This window comes from Rhinoraja longicauda, chromosome 17 (assembly GCF_053455715.1).
Source record: "Rhinoraja longicauda isolate Sanriku21f chromosome 17, sRhiLon1.1, whole genome shotgun sequence".
Taxonomy (NCBI): Eukaryota; Metazoa; Chordata; class Chondrichthyes; order Rajiformes; family Arhynchobatidae; genus Rhinoraja; species Rhinoraja longicauda.
Genome location: NC_135969.1, coordinates 43,803,492 through 43,817,646, shown reverse-complemented (window position 1 = coordinate 43,817,646; position 14,155 = coordinate 43,803,492). Strand labels below are relative to the sequence as shown.

General features: G+C 48.1%; 1 protein-coding gene across 1 annotated transcript in view; it reads left to right on the top strand.

Annotated features, from left to right (window-relative positions):
* The window catches only part of LOC144601564 (filamin-B-like), a 175,263-nt gene that overhangs the window by 65,288 nt on the left and 95,820 nt on the right, over positions 1–14,155 (top strand). The window contains 2 exon segments of the mRNA XM_078413762.1: positions 10,632–10,880; positions 12,243–12,340. Coding sequence (XP_078269888.1) covers positions 10,632–10,880; positions 12,243–12,340 — 347 coding nt within the window.

Sequence of the window (14,155 nt, the reverse complement as noted above, 5' to 3'; positions counted from 1 at the left end):
GGAACTTTGTAAATGATTTCATAAAATTGACTGTGGGAAATCAGATAGAACATATTGCCTTTGGGCGGTCACGGTGGCGCAGTGGTAGAGTTGCTGCCTTACAGCGAATGCAGCGCCAGAGACCCGGGTTCGATCCCGACTACGGGCGCCGTCTGTACGGAGTTTGTACGTTCTCCCCGTGATCTCCATGGGTTTTCTCCAAGATCTTCGGTTTCCTCCCACACTCCAAAGACGTACAGGTTTGTAGGTTAATTGGCTTGGTGTCTGTGTAAATTGTGGGTGTAGGATAGTGTTAATATGCAGGGATCGCTGGTCGGCGTGGACCCGGTGGGCCGAAAGGGTCTGTTTCCGCGCTGTATCTCTAAACTAAATTAAAAATAAAGGATAGAACAGTACAGCAGAGAAACTGGTCTTTTGGCCCACAATCGATCCCAGCAATGAGTGGGTTAACATACGATGAGCGTTTATCGGCACTGGGCCTGCATTCACTGGAGTTTAGAAGGATGAGGGCGGACCTCATTGTAACGTGCCGAATAGTGAAAAGCCTGGGTAGAGTGGATGTGGAGAGGATGTTTCCACAGGTGGGAGATTTGTCCCACCCCCCACCCCCCCCCCCCCGACATCAGTCTGAAGAGGGGTGTCGACCCGAAACGTCACCCATTCCTTCTCTCCCGAGATGCTGCCTGACCCGCTGAGTTACTCCAGCATTTTGTGTCAAATATCCGTTTGTATCTAACGTTCCAGTTACCACCTCATTAGTTTGTGCACTAGGCGAGTAGATGTTCTTTGTTGAGTGAAATATGAATTTGTATTGCCTTGTGGGGGAACAAGGTGCCAACCTTCCAGGCAGTGCGTACAGTGACTCCTTTACGAAAGCTAAATTACCCGTGAAAACTAATGAAGCGCCCAATGCCCCCCCCATTCCATCTTCCTGTGGACATAACCACCACTACGAATTTGTGCTTTTACTTTAGTTTAGTTTAGTTTAGAGATACAGCACGGAAACAGGCCCACTGAGTCATCCGCACCGACCAGCGATCCCCGCACACTAACACTATCCTACATACGCTAGGGACAATTTACACTTATACCAAGCTGATTAACTTACCGACCTGCACGACTTTGGAGTGTGGGAGGAAACCGAAGATCTCGGAGAAAACCCAGGCGGTTAATAGGCCTCTAAAACTGGCCCGAGTGTGTAGAGTTGATGTGAAAGTGGGATAACATACAACCATTGGCCATGTTTGGCATAGATTCAGTGGGCCGAAGGGCCTGTTTTCATGCAGTATCTCCAAACCAAACTAAACTAGATTTTCAGTCGGAAGAATGGTCCCGATCCGAGACGTCACTTATTCATACTTATCCTTGTTCTCCAGAGTTGCTGCCTGACCCGCAGAGTTGCTCTAACACTTTGTGTCTCAGATTATAGTTTAGTTTAGAGATACAGCGCGGAAACAGGCCCTTCAGCCCACTAAGTCCACGCAGACCAGCGATCCCCGCACACTAACACTATCCTACGCACGTCTGCACGGGAGAATTTCACCAAAGCCAATTAACCTGCAAACCTGCACGTCTTTGGAGTGAGGGAGGAAACTGGAGCACCCGGAGAAAACCTACGCAGGTCACAGGGAGAACATACAAACTCCGTACAGACAGCGCCCGTAGTCGGGATCGAACGCGGGTCGCTGGCGCTATGAGGCAGCAACTCTACCGCTGTGCCCATCAAGGGTGGTCTACCTTCCACCTCACCAAATGTCTTGCATCTGTTATTTTCATGAATTTTAAACGTATTGACCCAAGTACTCGCCTGCAATTTTGGGCTCTGGACCCAATTCAGGCTGTTCAATAGATCACGTATTGCAATAGTGACTTCACCAATACTGGGCAGCTCTTTTGGTGCATGTTCCTGATCAAAGGATGAATCCCAAGCCCCTCTCTCTTAACTCTTTGGGAGAATTATTTTTGGGAATTAGTTTCGAGGGATTATGGGCCCAATTGCGGGCAGGTGGGACTAGTGTGGATGGGGCATGTTGGTTGGCATGGGGCATGTTGGTTGGCATGGGCAAGTTGAGCCGAAGGGCCTTTGTCCATGCTCCATGACTCTGTGACTATGACTCTAATTCACTGCTTCATGTAACTGCAGTTTGAGTTTTGAGACTTGACAAAAGCTCCAACTGTGAAGTGTGTGTGAAAGGGGATATCAGTGGAATTGGTGGAATGATCAGCATTTCTCGTTTGGGGGATGGGTCAAATTCATACCTGAAGGACTGACTCTCACTTTTCTAATGCTGCCTGACCTATTTTGTTATCACTCTTGCTCTAAGGATTTGCTTTGCTCTAAAATCAGAACAGAACATTGCATACAGTGTGGAAACAGGCCCTTCAGCCCAACCTGCCCACACCGGCCAACATGTCCCAGCTACCATAGTCCCACTTGCCTGCGCTTGGTCCATATCCCTCCAACCCTGTCCTATCCATGTACCTGTCCAACTGTTTCTTAAATGATGGGATAGTCCCAGCCTCAACTACCTCCTCTGGCAGCTTGTTCCATACACCCACCACCCTCTGTGTGAAAAAGTTGCCCCTCGGATTCCTATTAAATCTTTTCCCCTTCACCTTGAACCTATGTCCTCTGGTCCTCGATTCCCCTACTCTGGGCAAGAGACTCTGTGCATCTACCCGATCTATTCCTATCATGATTTTGCAATTAGATGATTAAATTAAATTAACAGGCAACAAATGCTTTTCACATGAGAATAAACTAAACTCAACTGAAACAAGGAACGGTGAGGGTGGCTTTGATGAGTGGGGAGAAGTGTTCAGCGAGCATTTAAATTATCCCCATTGATATTGAGTTCTGTACAAGGCGTATGTGAGGCCACACTTGGAGGGTTGTGTTCAGTATTGGCCACCCTGCTGTAGGAATGGTGCCACTAAGCAAGAAAGAGTGCAGAGAAGATTTACAAGGATGTTGATGGGGCTCGAGGGACTGTGGTCCAGAGAGAGGTTGGACAGGCTGGGCTTCAAGGCAGAGATAGATAGATTTTATTCCTAATCGGCACTAGGATTCATAGTCATAGAGTGATATAGTGTGGAAACAGGCCCTTCGGCCCAACTTGCCCACGCCGGCCAACATGTCCCAGCTACCCTAGTCCCACTTGCCTGCGCTTGGTCCATAGTCTGAAGAAGGGTCTCGACCCGAAACGTCGCCCATTCCTTCTCTCCTGAGATGCTGTCTGACCTGCTGAGTTACTCCAGCATTTTGTGAATAAATACCTTCGATTTGTACCAGCATCTGCAGTTATTTTCTTACACTAGATAGATTCTTGATTAGTACGGGTGTCAGGGGTTATGGGGAGAAGGCACGGGAATGGGGTTAGGAGGGGAGAGATAGATCAGCCATGATTGAATGGCGGAGTAGACTTGATGAGCCGAATGGCCCAGTTCTACCCCTATTCCTTATGACCTTATAACCATTATTTCGTGAAGCGCAGGAGGATGAGGGGTGATCTTATACAGGAGCATGAAATCATGTGGGAAAGAGGAAGATGATGGAACTTTATTACCTTCCATCACAGTGAGGAATGTGCAATCCGCTGTGGTGGATGGTCATGTTAAATTTTATTTTATGTGGCTGTGTGTCCTGTTGCTTTTTACTTAGTGTGGCTGTCTGGTAACTCAAATTTCACTGTACCTTAATTGGTACATGTGACAATAAATTGAATCTTGAATGCAGTCATTTTCCTCAAGGGTAAGGGAACCGAGAACTACAGGGCACAGGTTTAAGGTGAGAGGATACTGAGCGGCAACCTTATTCCACAGAGGGTGGTGGTATTTGGAACAGGCTGCCAGGGGAAGTAGTTGAGGCAGGTGCCATCACAGTTAAGGCATTTGGACAAGTACATGGATAGGACAGATTTCGAGGGATATGGGCCAAACACGGGCAAATAGGACTATTTATATGTGGTTAGGTTGGGTCGAATGGCCTTGTTCCGTTAGATATTTAGGTTTTTGATTGATGCTCTCAGCAAGTGCTTGAGGTTGCAGAAACTCCTCCCACACTCCAAAGTTATACAGAGTCAAGAGTCAAGAGTGATTCCCATTGGCTCTCCCTTACCCATTCTACTTGTTACATCCTCAAAAAATCCCAAAAGATCAGTCAAGCATGAGTTCCCCTTCATAAACCCACGCTGACATAACCCCATCACTGCTGAATGGCCTCATTTTGCTCCTATCGCTTAGGGACGTATGTATCTCTAAAGTCTAAAGTCAGCTCTGGCAATCTCCACCCTTGATTTCTGAAGGATAGCCTGAAGGTGAATCCATTATTGAGTCTTTTGGCAGATGGAGTCGGGTTGTGCAGGGTAAATATTTTGCTTGCTATGGCTACAATATTCAGTTGGTGCTCTGACAGTTAGGTGGCTACCTAACTAGGGTTGCCAACTGTCCCGTATTAGCCGGGACATCCCGTATTTTGGGTTAAATTGGTTTGTCCCATACGGGACCGGCCTTGTCCTGTATTAGGCCCAGGGGATGCTGTAGGCTCGACGCTGTAGGCCCAGGGGACGCTGTAGGCCCAGGGGACGCTGTAGGCCCAGGGGACGCTGTAAGCCCCGACGCTGTAGGCCCCGACGCTGTAGGTCCCGACGCTGTAGGCCCAAAGGATGCTGTAGGCCTCGATGCTGTAGGCCCCGACGCTGTAGGCCCCGACACTGTAGGCCCTGGGGACGCTGTAGGCCCAGGGAACGCTGTAGGCCACGACGCTGTAGGTCCCGACAGTTGAAGTCCCTACACTTTAGGTTTCTAACATTTTAGCTCTGGACAGTGTAGGCCCGGAGGCCCGGGTGCCGCCTAACGGTGGTTGCGTAGCAACCCGCCTCCCGGCCCGGGCAGCCGCCATTGGTGGAGCGGGAGCACGTAGCCGCTGGCTGGGTGAGGTCACGTGGGGCGCGGGGCGGTGAAGTCACCTTGTCCCGTATTTGGGTGTGAGATAGTTGGCAACCCCTGCACCTAATACAATCTCCCAACCAGCAGCTCCCAATCCACAGATCAACAGCTCATTGACGGTTAAATTCTTTCTGCAGATTTCTTGAGGAATTTCCGCTATTTTTGCACTGCGTGGTATGCAGATGTACAAGGTCGAAGGAATTTTTGTTTGGGTTTTCATGAAGCATTGCTGTAGGTGGCTGGAATTGGAGGTCTAATTTTAGCCAAATATTTGCCTGTTTAAACACTTTCAGATGTGAGAGTGGCTGAAGAAATGAGACAATACTGATTTTGATCGATTGAACGGAAACAGGCCCTTCGGCCCACCGAGCCCACGCCGCCCATCGATCACCCGCTCACACTAGTTCTCTGCTATCCCACTTTCTCGTCCACTCCCTGCACATCTGGAGGCAATTGACCGTGTGCCAACTGGCTGACACGGTGGCGCAGCGGTAGCGCTACTGCCTCACAGCGCCAGAGACCCGGGTTCGATCCCAACCACGGGTGCTGTCTGTACGGAGTTTGTACGTTCTCCCCGTGACCAATGTGGGTTTGTCTTGAGATCTTCGGTTACCTCCCACACTCCAGGTTTGTAGGTTAATTGGATTGGTGTGAATGTAAAAAAATCGTCCCGTGTGTGTGTGTGTGTGTGTGTGTGTGTGTGTGTGTGTGTGTGTGTGTGTGTGTGTGTGTGTGTGTAGGATAGGGTCAGAGTGCGGGGATCGCTGGTCGGTGCGGACCCGGTGGGCCGCAGGGCCTGTTTCCGTGCTGTATCTCTAAACTAAACTAAAAATTAACCTACAAACCCGGAACGTCTTTTGGATGTGGGAGGAAACTCACGCAGTCACGGGGAGAACGTGCAAACTCCACACAGACAGCATCCGAGGTCAGGATTGCACTTGGGTGTGTGGTGCTGTGAGGCAGCAGCTCTACCCGCTGCACCACTATGTTGAAGGTCGAGGGTTAAGTATTGATCAAACCAGTAGCTGGTGTGTGCTGATTATCACGGCCTTGGTTGCGAAAGGTTGCTTGATATGGTCTGTTTCTGTTGCGTACAATTAATTTTATTCCAAGCTTAGTCAAAGAGCAAAGATAAGATTGTCAGGCAGCATCTCGGGGGAGAAGGAATGGGTGACGTTTCGGGTCGAGACCTTTCTTCAGACTGAAGAAGGGTCTCGACCCTAAACGTCACCCATTCCTTCTCTCCTGAGATGCTGCCTGACCTGCTGAGTTACTCCAGCATTTTGTGAATAAATACCTTCGATTTGTACCAGCATCTGCAGTTATTTTCTTACACTAAAGATAAGATTGTGTTCTGTAGACGTTACCACCAGAGGTTCGACATAATAATGGCGTGATTCTTGCTGCGTTGTTTTGTTAATTGGAGGGAAAACATTTAGCTCTCTTGACTTGGAGAAGCTGCCAACAAATCAGGTGGTACTTTTTGCATTGAGGTGCAAAATAGTTATGCGTTCAATTAAATCAGTTGTGCCCTTCACAAAAACAACACAGGTTGAATCTTAACAGCAAAACTATTTAACTGCATAACATTCCTCTCCCAGGGATATAAAAATTAAGTTAAATTAAGCTCAGTTCAGTTCAAGTTTATTGTCATGTGTGCCCAGGTACAGTGAAAAGCCTTTGTTGCCTGCTATCCAGTTAGTGGAAGGAAGACAATACATGATTACAAGAGCCATCCATTTACTTGCCCTAAACATTATTCATTTTATCCTGTATCAGTACACTGAACGGCCTGCTTATAATCGTCTATCTGCTGACTGGATAGTGCGTACCTCGGTACACGTGACAATAAACTACGCTAAATTTGATAGCCAAGGACATTGTCTCTTTTGCACTAGTATTATAGTTATCAATTTATTGAATTAAAAAATAAATGATTATACACATGGGGCTCAGCGTTAGAGCTGCTGCCTCACGGCGCCAGAGACCCGGGTTCGATCCTGACCACGGGTGCTGTCTGTACGGAGTTTGTACGTTCTCCCCCCCGTGACCTGTGTTGGCTTTCCCAGGTGCTCCAGGTTTCCTCTCGCACTCCAAAAGCGTACAGGTTTGTAGGCGAATTGGCTTGGTAAAAACTGTAAATTGGCCCTCGCGTATGTAGGATGGTGCTAGTGTGTGGGGATCACTGGTTGGCGTGGAATCAGTGGGCCAAAGGGCCCGTTTCCACACTGTATCTCTAAGTAAAGCTAAACGCTATCCTTGTGTTATTGCTTTTACAGGGCTGTTTTGTTGCTGCAAATAAGATCTTCACTGTTCCGTTATCAGTGTGTGTGGCAATTACACACATTTCACCCTTGACTCTTGAAATAGTCCTTGACCATATTGGAGGTTTTGTGTAACTGATCATTTAGTTAAATAGCACTGTAACCTTGCTTTTATTTTTGTTTTAAACAATCTATGGTGTGTGGTTCGGCAAGGTTGTCTAATACTTACATGGGAAAACAAATGATGGGGTGTGTAACACAAGTGCGGGCGGACTTGATGCATTCTCCATCGTTCGTCTTTCAAATACTCCGAAAATGTCCGTGGAGTTTTGGAACAGATTAGGTGAATGCATAGAGTCTTTTACCAAGAGCAGGGGAATCAAGAACCAGTTTAACACAAAAGGCTGGAGTAACTCAACAGGACAGGCAGCATCTCAGTCTGAAGAAGGGTCTCAACCCTAAAGGTCAGCCATTCCTTCTTTCCAGAGATGCTGCCTGTCTGTCCCGCTGAGTTACTCCAGCTTTTTGTGTCTATCTTTGGTTTAATCCCGCATCTGCAGTTCCTTCCTAGACATAAGTTTAAAGTGAGAGGAGAAAGATTTAATAGGAACCCGAGGGACAACTTTTTCACACTGAGGGTGGAGGGTGTATGGAACGGGTTACCAGAGGAGGTAGTCATAGCAGGCTAGGGTTGCCAACTATCTCACTCCCAAATACGGGACAAGGTGACGTCACCGCCCCGCACCCCACGTGACCTCAGCCAGCCAGCGGCCACGTGCTCCCGCTCCACCAATGGCGGCTGCCCAGGCCAGGAGGCGGGTTGCATAGCAACCTCCTTTAGGCGGCGCCTGGGCCTCCGGGCCTACTCTTTCCGGGCCTACACTGTCCGGGCCTACACTGTGCGGGCCTAAAGTGTCCAGACCTACAGCGTCCGGACCTACAGCGTCTAGGCCTACAGCGTCTAGGCCTACAGCGTCCGGGCCTTCAGTGCTCCCAGGCCCTAATGCGGGACAAGGGCAGTCCCGTACGGGACAAACCAATTTAGCCCAAAATATGGGATGTCCCGACCAACACGGGACAGTTGGCAACCCTATAGCAGGCACAATAATAACACTTAAAGGATCTTTGGACAGATACATGGATAGAAACATATAGAAAATAGGTGCAGGAGGAGGCCATTCGGCCCTTCGAGCCAGCACTGCCATTCATTGTGATCATGGATGATCATCCACAATCAGTAACCTGTGCCCAACTTCTCCCCATGTCCCTTGATTCCACTAGCCCCCCAAAGCTCCATCTAACTCTCTCTTAAATTCATCCAGTGATTTGGCCTCCACTGCCCTCTGTGGCAGAGAATTCCACAAATTCACAACTCTGTGTAGCACCCAAAATGAACATGCTACTGCAGTCATGGACTTTATCAGTACGTGTGTAGAGGACTAGGTGATAAAGAGGTAAATACAACTTTTCCCCAAATGGTACTAATACATTTAAAATACATTTGGACAGAGACATGGATGGGAAAGGTTGAGAGCGATATGGACCGAATGTGGTCACGGGTGTCAGGAGTTATGGGGAGAAGGCAGGAGAATGGGGTTAGGAGGGAGAGATAGATCAGCCATGATTGCATGGTGGAGTAGACTCGATGGGCTGAATGGCCTAATTCTGTTCCTATCACTTATGAACATAAGTGGGACCAGCTGAGATGGAGCACCTTGGTCGGCATGTACCAGTTGGGCCGAAGGGGCCTGTTTCTGTGCTGTTTGTGTCTATAACTGAGATGAGGAAAAACTTTTTCACCCAGAGAGTTGTGAATCTGTGGAATTCTCTGCCACAGAAGGCAGTGGAGGTCAATTCACTGGATGTTTTCAAGAGAGAGTTAGATAGAGCTCTAGGGGTTAAAGGAATCAAGGGATATGGGGAGAAAGCAGGAACGGGGTACTGATTGTGGATGATCAGCCATGATCACGTTCCTGCACCTATTTTCTATTTTTCTAACTCTGTGACTAAGAACATCTGACCTGTCTGGAAGAACAATGTAAACTTGATTGCAACGTTTTGTTGTGCATTTACATTAGGATGCACATTCTTCTCAAATGTAATCAAGGCCAAATGTGCCATTTTGGATCAAATGTAAAATCTGTGTCCTTGGTCTGATTATGTTTAACACGTGTTCTAAGGCTTAATTTTAAACCTTTGCAAATGGTAATACTTTGCGTCCTTCTAAATTTAGTTTGGTAGTTCATAAAACACGAGTAAATGCACCTGTTGATCATTACGTATAAAAGAGGCCAGTTTTTGAAGCGTGTTTTTCCACCTTGCTTTTGGCTATTTCCCCAAATAACCATAATTTTGTCATTTAAAAGAATTTCACAAGACATTAGTTAACAAAGCCCACGTCAGTTTTGGTTGAAGTGGACATATCTGAAGACTGTATTTTATCTTCAAGAGCACTGCATACAAGGAGAGATGGGGTGAAAACTGCATGTGCTGGTCAATTAACAAACTCATTATTTAAACAATGGCCTAGATAAATATTAAAACATAACTCATTTTCACAGCGCAAGACTTGAGTCTTAGTGGAAAGAGGGTTGGTAACATAGGGTGCGAACAGCTGAAAGACGGCTGGAAATATCAACGACCAGAGGGCAGGGCTTCATGGCGAGAGGGGCAAAGTTTAAAGGAGATGTGTGGGTTGGGTCGCCAACTGTCCAGTATTAGCCGGGACATCTCGTATATTGGGCTAAATTGTTTTTATCTCGTACGGGACCGCCCTTGTCCAGTATTAGGCCCGGGGGGCGCTGTAGGCCCGGACACTGTGGGCCCGGACACTGTGGGCCCGGACACTGTGGGCTCGGACACTGTGGGCCCGGACACTGTGGGCCCGGACACTGTACGCCCGGCGCCGCCTAATGGAGGCTGCGTAGTTGTTAGTTGCGTTTAGTTTATTGTCATGTGTATCGAGGTACAGTGAAAAGCTTTTGTTGCAAGCTAACCAGCCAGCGGAAAGACAATACATGATTACAATCGAGCCCATTCGCAGTCCAGAGACTTGCCTCCACTGCCTTCTGAGGCAGAGAATTCCACAGATTTAATCTCTCTGACTGAAAAAGTTTTTCCTCATCTCTGTTCTAAATGGCCTACCCCTTATTCTTAGACTGTGGCCCCTGGTTCTGGACTCCCCCAGTTCTGGATGCTGCCTGACCCGCTGAGTTACTCCAGCATTTTGTGTCTACCTTGTGTCTACGGTTCTGGAACATGTTTCCTGCCTCTAACGTGTCCAACCCCTTAATAATCTTTTATGTTTCAATAAGATCCCCTCTCATCCTTGTAATATTCCTCATCCTATTCCTTATGAGCTCAATTCTCCCTCCCCACTCCATGCACCAATTAACTGGTGGTGTGTGTTTGGTTCCGCAGACAGCAAGGCGATTGTGGACGGTAACCTGAAGCTGATTCTGGGGCTGATATGGACGCTGATCCTTCACTACTCCATCTCCATGCCGGTTTGGGATGACGAGGGAGCTGAAGATGCAAAGAAACAGACGCCCAAACAGCGTCTGCTCGGCTGGATTCAGAACAAGCTGCCCGATTTACCCATCACCAACTTCAGCAAAGACTGGAAGGATGGAAAAGCTCTGGGTGCCCTGGTTGACAGCTGTGCCCCAGGTAGGCAGCAGGTGGCAAACTGGGTGTAGATACCATCCCTGACCCTTCAATCGTGGGCACCACCATGACCCCAGCTACTGTGCTGTTGATCCACCGTGCTGGAGCATCTCCATCGACGCTGCCTGACCCGCTGAGTTCCTCCAGCACGAATGTAGACACAAAATGCTGGAGTAACTCAGCGGGTCAGGCAGCATCTCGGGAGAGAAGGAATGGGTGACGTTTCGGGTCGAGACCCTTCTTCAGACTGCTCAAGATTCCAGCTTCTGCAGTCTCTTGTGTCTCCAAGTGCTCACGTGATTTGGAGCAGAATTAGGCCATTCGGCCCATCAAGTCTACTCTGCCATTCAATCATGGCTGATCTATCTCTCCCTCCTAACCCCATTCTCCTGCCTCTCCATAACTCCTGACACCTGTACTAATCAATAATCTATCTCTGCCTTAAAAATATCCACTGACGGCCTCCACAGCCTTCTGTGGCAATGAATTCCACAGATTCACCACCCTCTGGCTAAAGAAATTCCTCCTAATCTCCTTGCTAATGGAATGTCCTTTTATTCTGGGGCTATGACCTCGAGTCCTAGACTCTCCAACTAGTGGAAACATCTTCCCCCACACCCACTCCATCCAATTGTGCTGATTACCCGCTTCTGAGCAAGGGACAGTAAACCTACAGCAGATTGTGGAAAAGTGGTGTGATCAGTTCTGATGTTCGTGTTCCTGCTGGTGTCATCATTCCATGAGTGTGTATAACTGCTGGTGTCATCATTCCATGTGTGTGTGTACCTGGTGGTGTCATCATTCCGTGAGTGTACCTGATGGTGTCATCATTCCATGTGTGTGTACCTGATGTTGTCATCATTCCATGTCTGTGTACCTGATGGTGTCATCTTTCCATGTGTGTGTGTACCTGATGATATCATCTTTCCATGTGCGTGTGTACCTGATGGTGTCATCATTCCATGTCTCTGTGTACCTAATGATATCATCATTCCATGTGTGTGTGTACCTGATGATATCATCATTCCATCAAGCGTGTACCTGGTGATCATTCCGTGAGTGTACCTGATGGTGTCATCGTTTTATGTGTGTGTAGCTGATGGTGTCATCATACCATGTGTGTGTGTACCTGATGGTGTAATCATTCCATGTGTGTGTGTATACCTGATGATATCATCTTTCCATGTGTGTGTACCTGATGGTGTCATCGTTTTATGTGTGTGTACCTGATGATGTCATCATTCCGTGCGTGTGTGTACCTGCGGGTGTCATCATTCTATGTCTCTGTGTACCTGATGATGTCATCATTCCGTGTGTGTGTATGTTCCTGCTGGTGTCATCATTCTGTGCCTTGTTGGGTTCCAGGTTTGTGCCCAGACTGGGAAATCTGGGACACGACCAAGCCAGTGGAGAATGCGCGTGAGGCGATGCAGCAGGCCGACGACTGGCTGGGAGTGCCCCAGGTAAGCGGCTACACCAAACTTCATTAAACTTCACCAAACTTGGGTGGCGCAGCGGTAGAGTTGCTGCCTCACAGCGCCAGAGACCTGGGTTCCATCCTGACTGCGGGTGCTGTGTGTACGGAGTTTGTACGTTCTCCCCGTGACCTGGGTGGGTTTTCTCCAGGTGCTCTGGTTTCGTCCCGCACTCCAAAGACGTGCAGGTTTGTAGGTTAATTTGCTGCGGAAAATATTGTCCCTAGTGTGTGTAGGTTTGTGTTAGTGTGCGGGGATCGCTGGTCGGCGCGGACTCTGGGCCGAAGGGCCTGTTTCCGCACTATATCTGTAAATAAAACTAAATCAATTTCCAGTATTTTCATTTAATATTGTCACATGTACAGTGAAAAGCCTTTTTGTTGCTTGCTATCCAATCAGTGAAAAGACCAAACATGATTGCAGTCAAGTCCAGTCAGGTCAGATAAAAGTTGATCCAAGGGTCGCTAATGAGGTAGATGGGAGGTCAGGACCGCTCTCTAGTTGGTGAGAGGATGGTTCAGTTGCCTGATAACACCGGGAAGAAACTGCCCCTGAATCTGGAGGTGTGCGTTTTCACACTTCTTTACCTCTTGCCTGATGGGAGAAGAGGGAGTGATCGGGGTGAGATCTGAGTTATCCGCATCGGGCAGCAACTCTACCGCTGCACCGCCGTTTGTTCAACTTGATCTGTGAAAACTAAGGTTACAGATCTTTCAACTCTGTACCTGTTCCAATACTCCTTGTCAATGTGTGGAGTTTTGAATGGTTCGTTGTTTAACAGCCAGCCTTCTGTGTGAAACTATTCATGCAGGCTTTCCAAACATGGGTCAGCATCTTGCAATGCCTTCACTGGCTGATCTCCAGCTGGGATCTGGACCTAGTGTTAGCCTTCTACCCTGCTCCATGGAACATTAACTGGAATCAAAGCGTGGCACTGTTTTAGTTTAGAAATTCAGACCCTCCATCTGACCGGCGATCGCCCGTTCACACTAGTTCTACGTGATCCCATTTTCTCATCCACTCCCTACGCACTAGGGGGCAATGTGCAGAGGGCCGGTTAACCTATAAAATGTGGATGTGGGAGGAAACCGGAGCACCCGGACAAAACCCACGTGGTCACTGGGAGAACGTGCAAACTCCACACAGACAGCACCCGAGGTCAGCAGCTCTACCCGCTACGCCACCGTGCCGCCCATTGTCAATTGTCTCGACCAGAAACGTCCATGTTCTCCGGAGATGCTGCCTGACTCACTGAGTTACTCCAGCACTCTGTGAAACGTCATCTATCCATGTTCTCCAGAGATGCTGCCTGACCCGCTGAGTTACTCCAGCACTCTGGGTCTTTTGTCAATTGTGAATAAACGCCTTGTCAATGTGCAAAGTATTAAACACTTTGGTGTTTTAAAAGTCTTGCTCTGTTTGAAGCTATTCATGTAGGCTTTCCCAAACGGGGGCAAAAAACCTTTGAAGCCTTCACTGGCGGAATTCCAACTTGGATCCTGGTCTGCTGTGGTCGTTCACCCGGAACATTAACTGGAATCAAAGGCCAATGCTCCTCGCTCCTGCAGTGGTGCAGATGTAATCCATTTAGTAGTCGTGTAACAGTGGCTTCCATTTTGCATTCATTTTTGAATTCGTAAGGTCATAAGTGATGGAGCAAAATTAGGCCCTTCCTGTCCTTTTGTCAATTGTGAATAAACGTACTAATCAAGAATCTAATCAAGTCACTTTGCACCTCTGATTTCTGGATTCTCTCCCCATTTAGAAAATAATCTACGCCTTTATTCCGACTACCAAAATGCA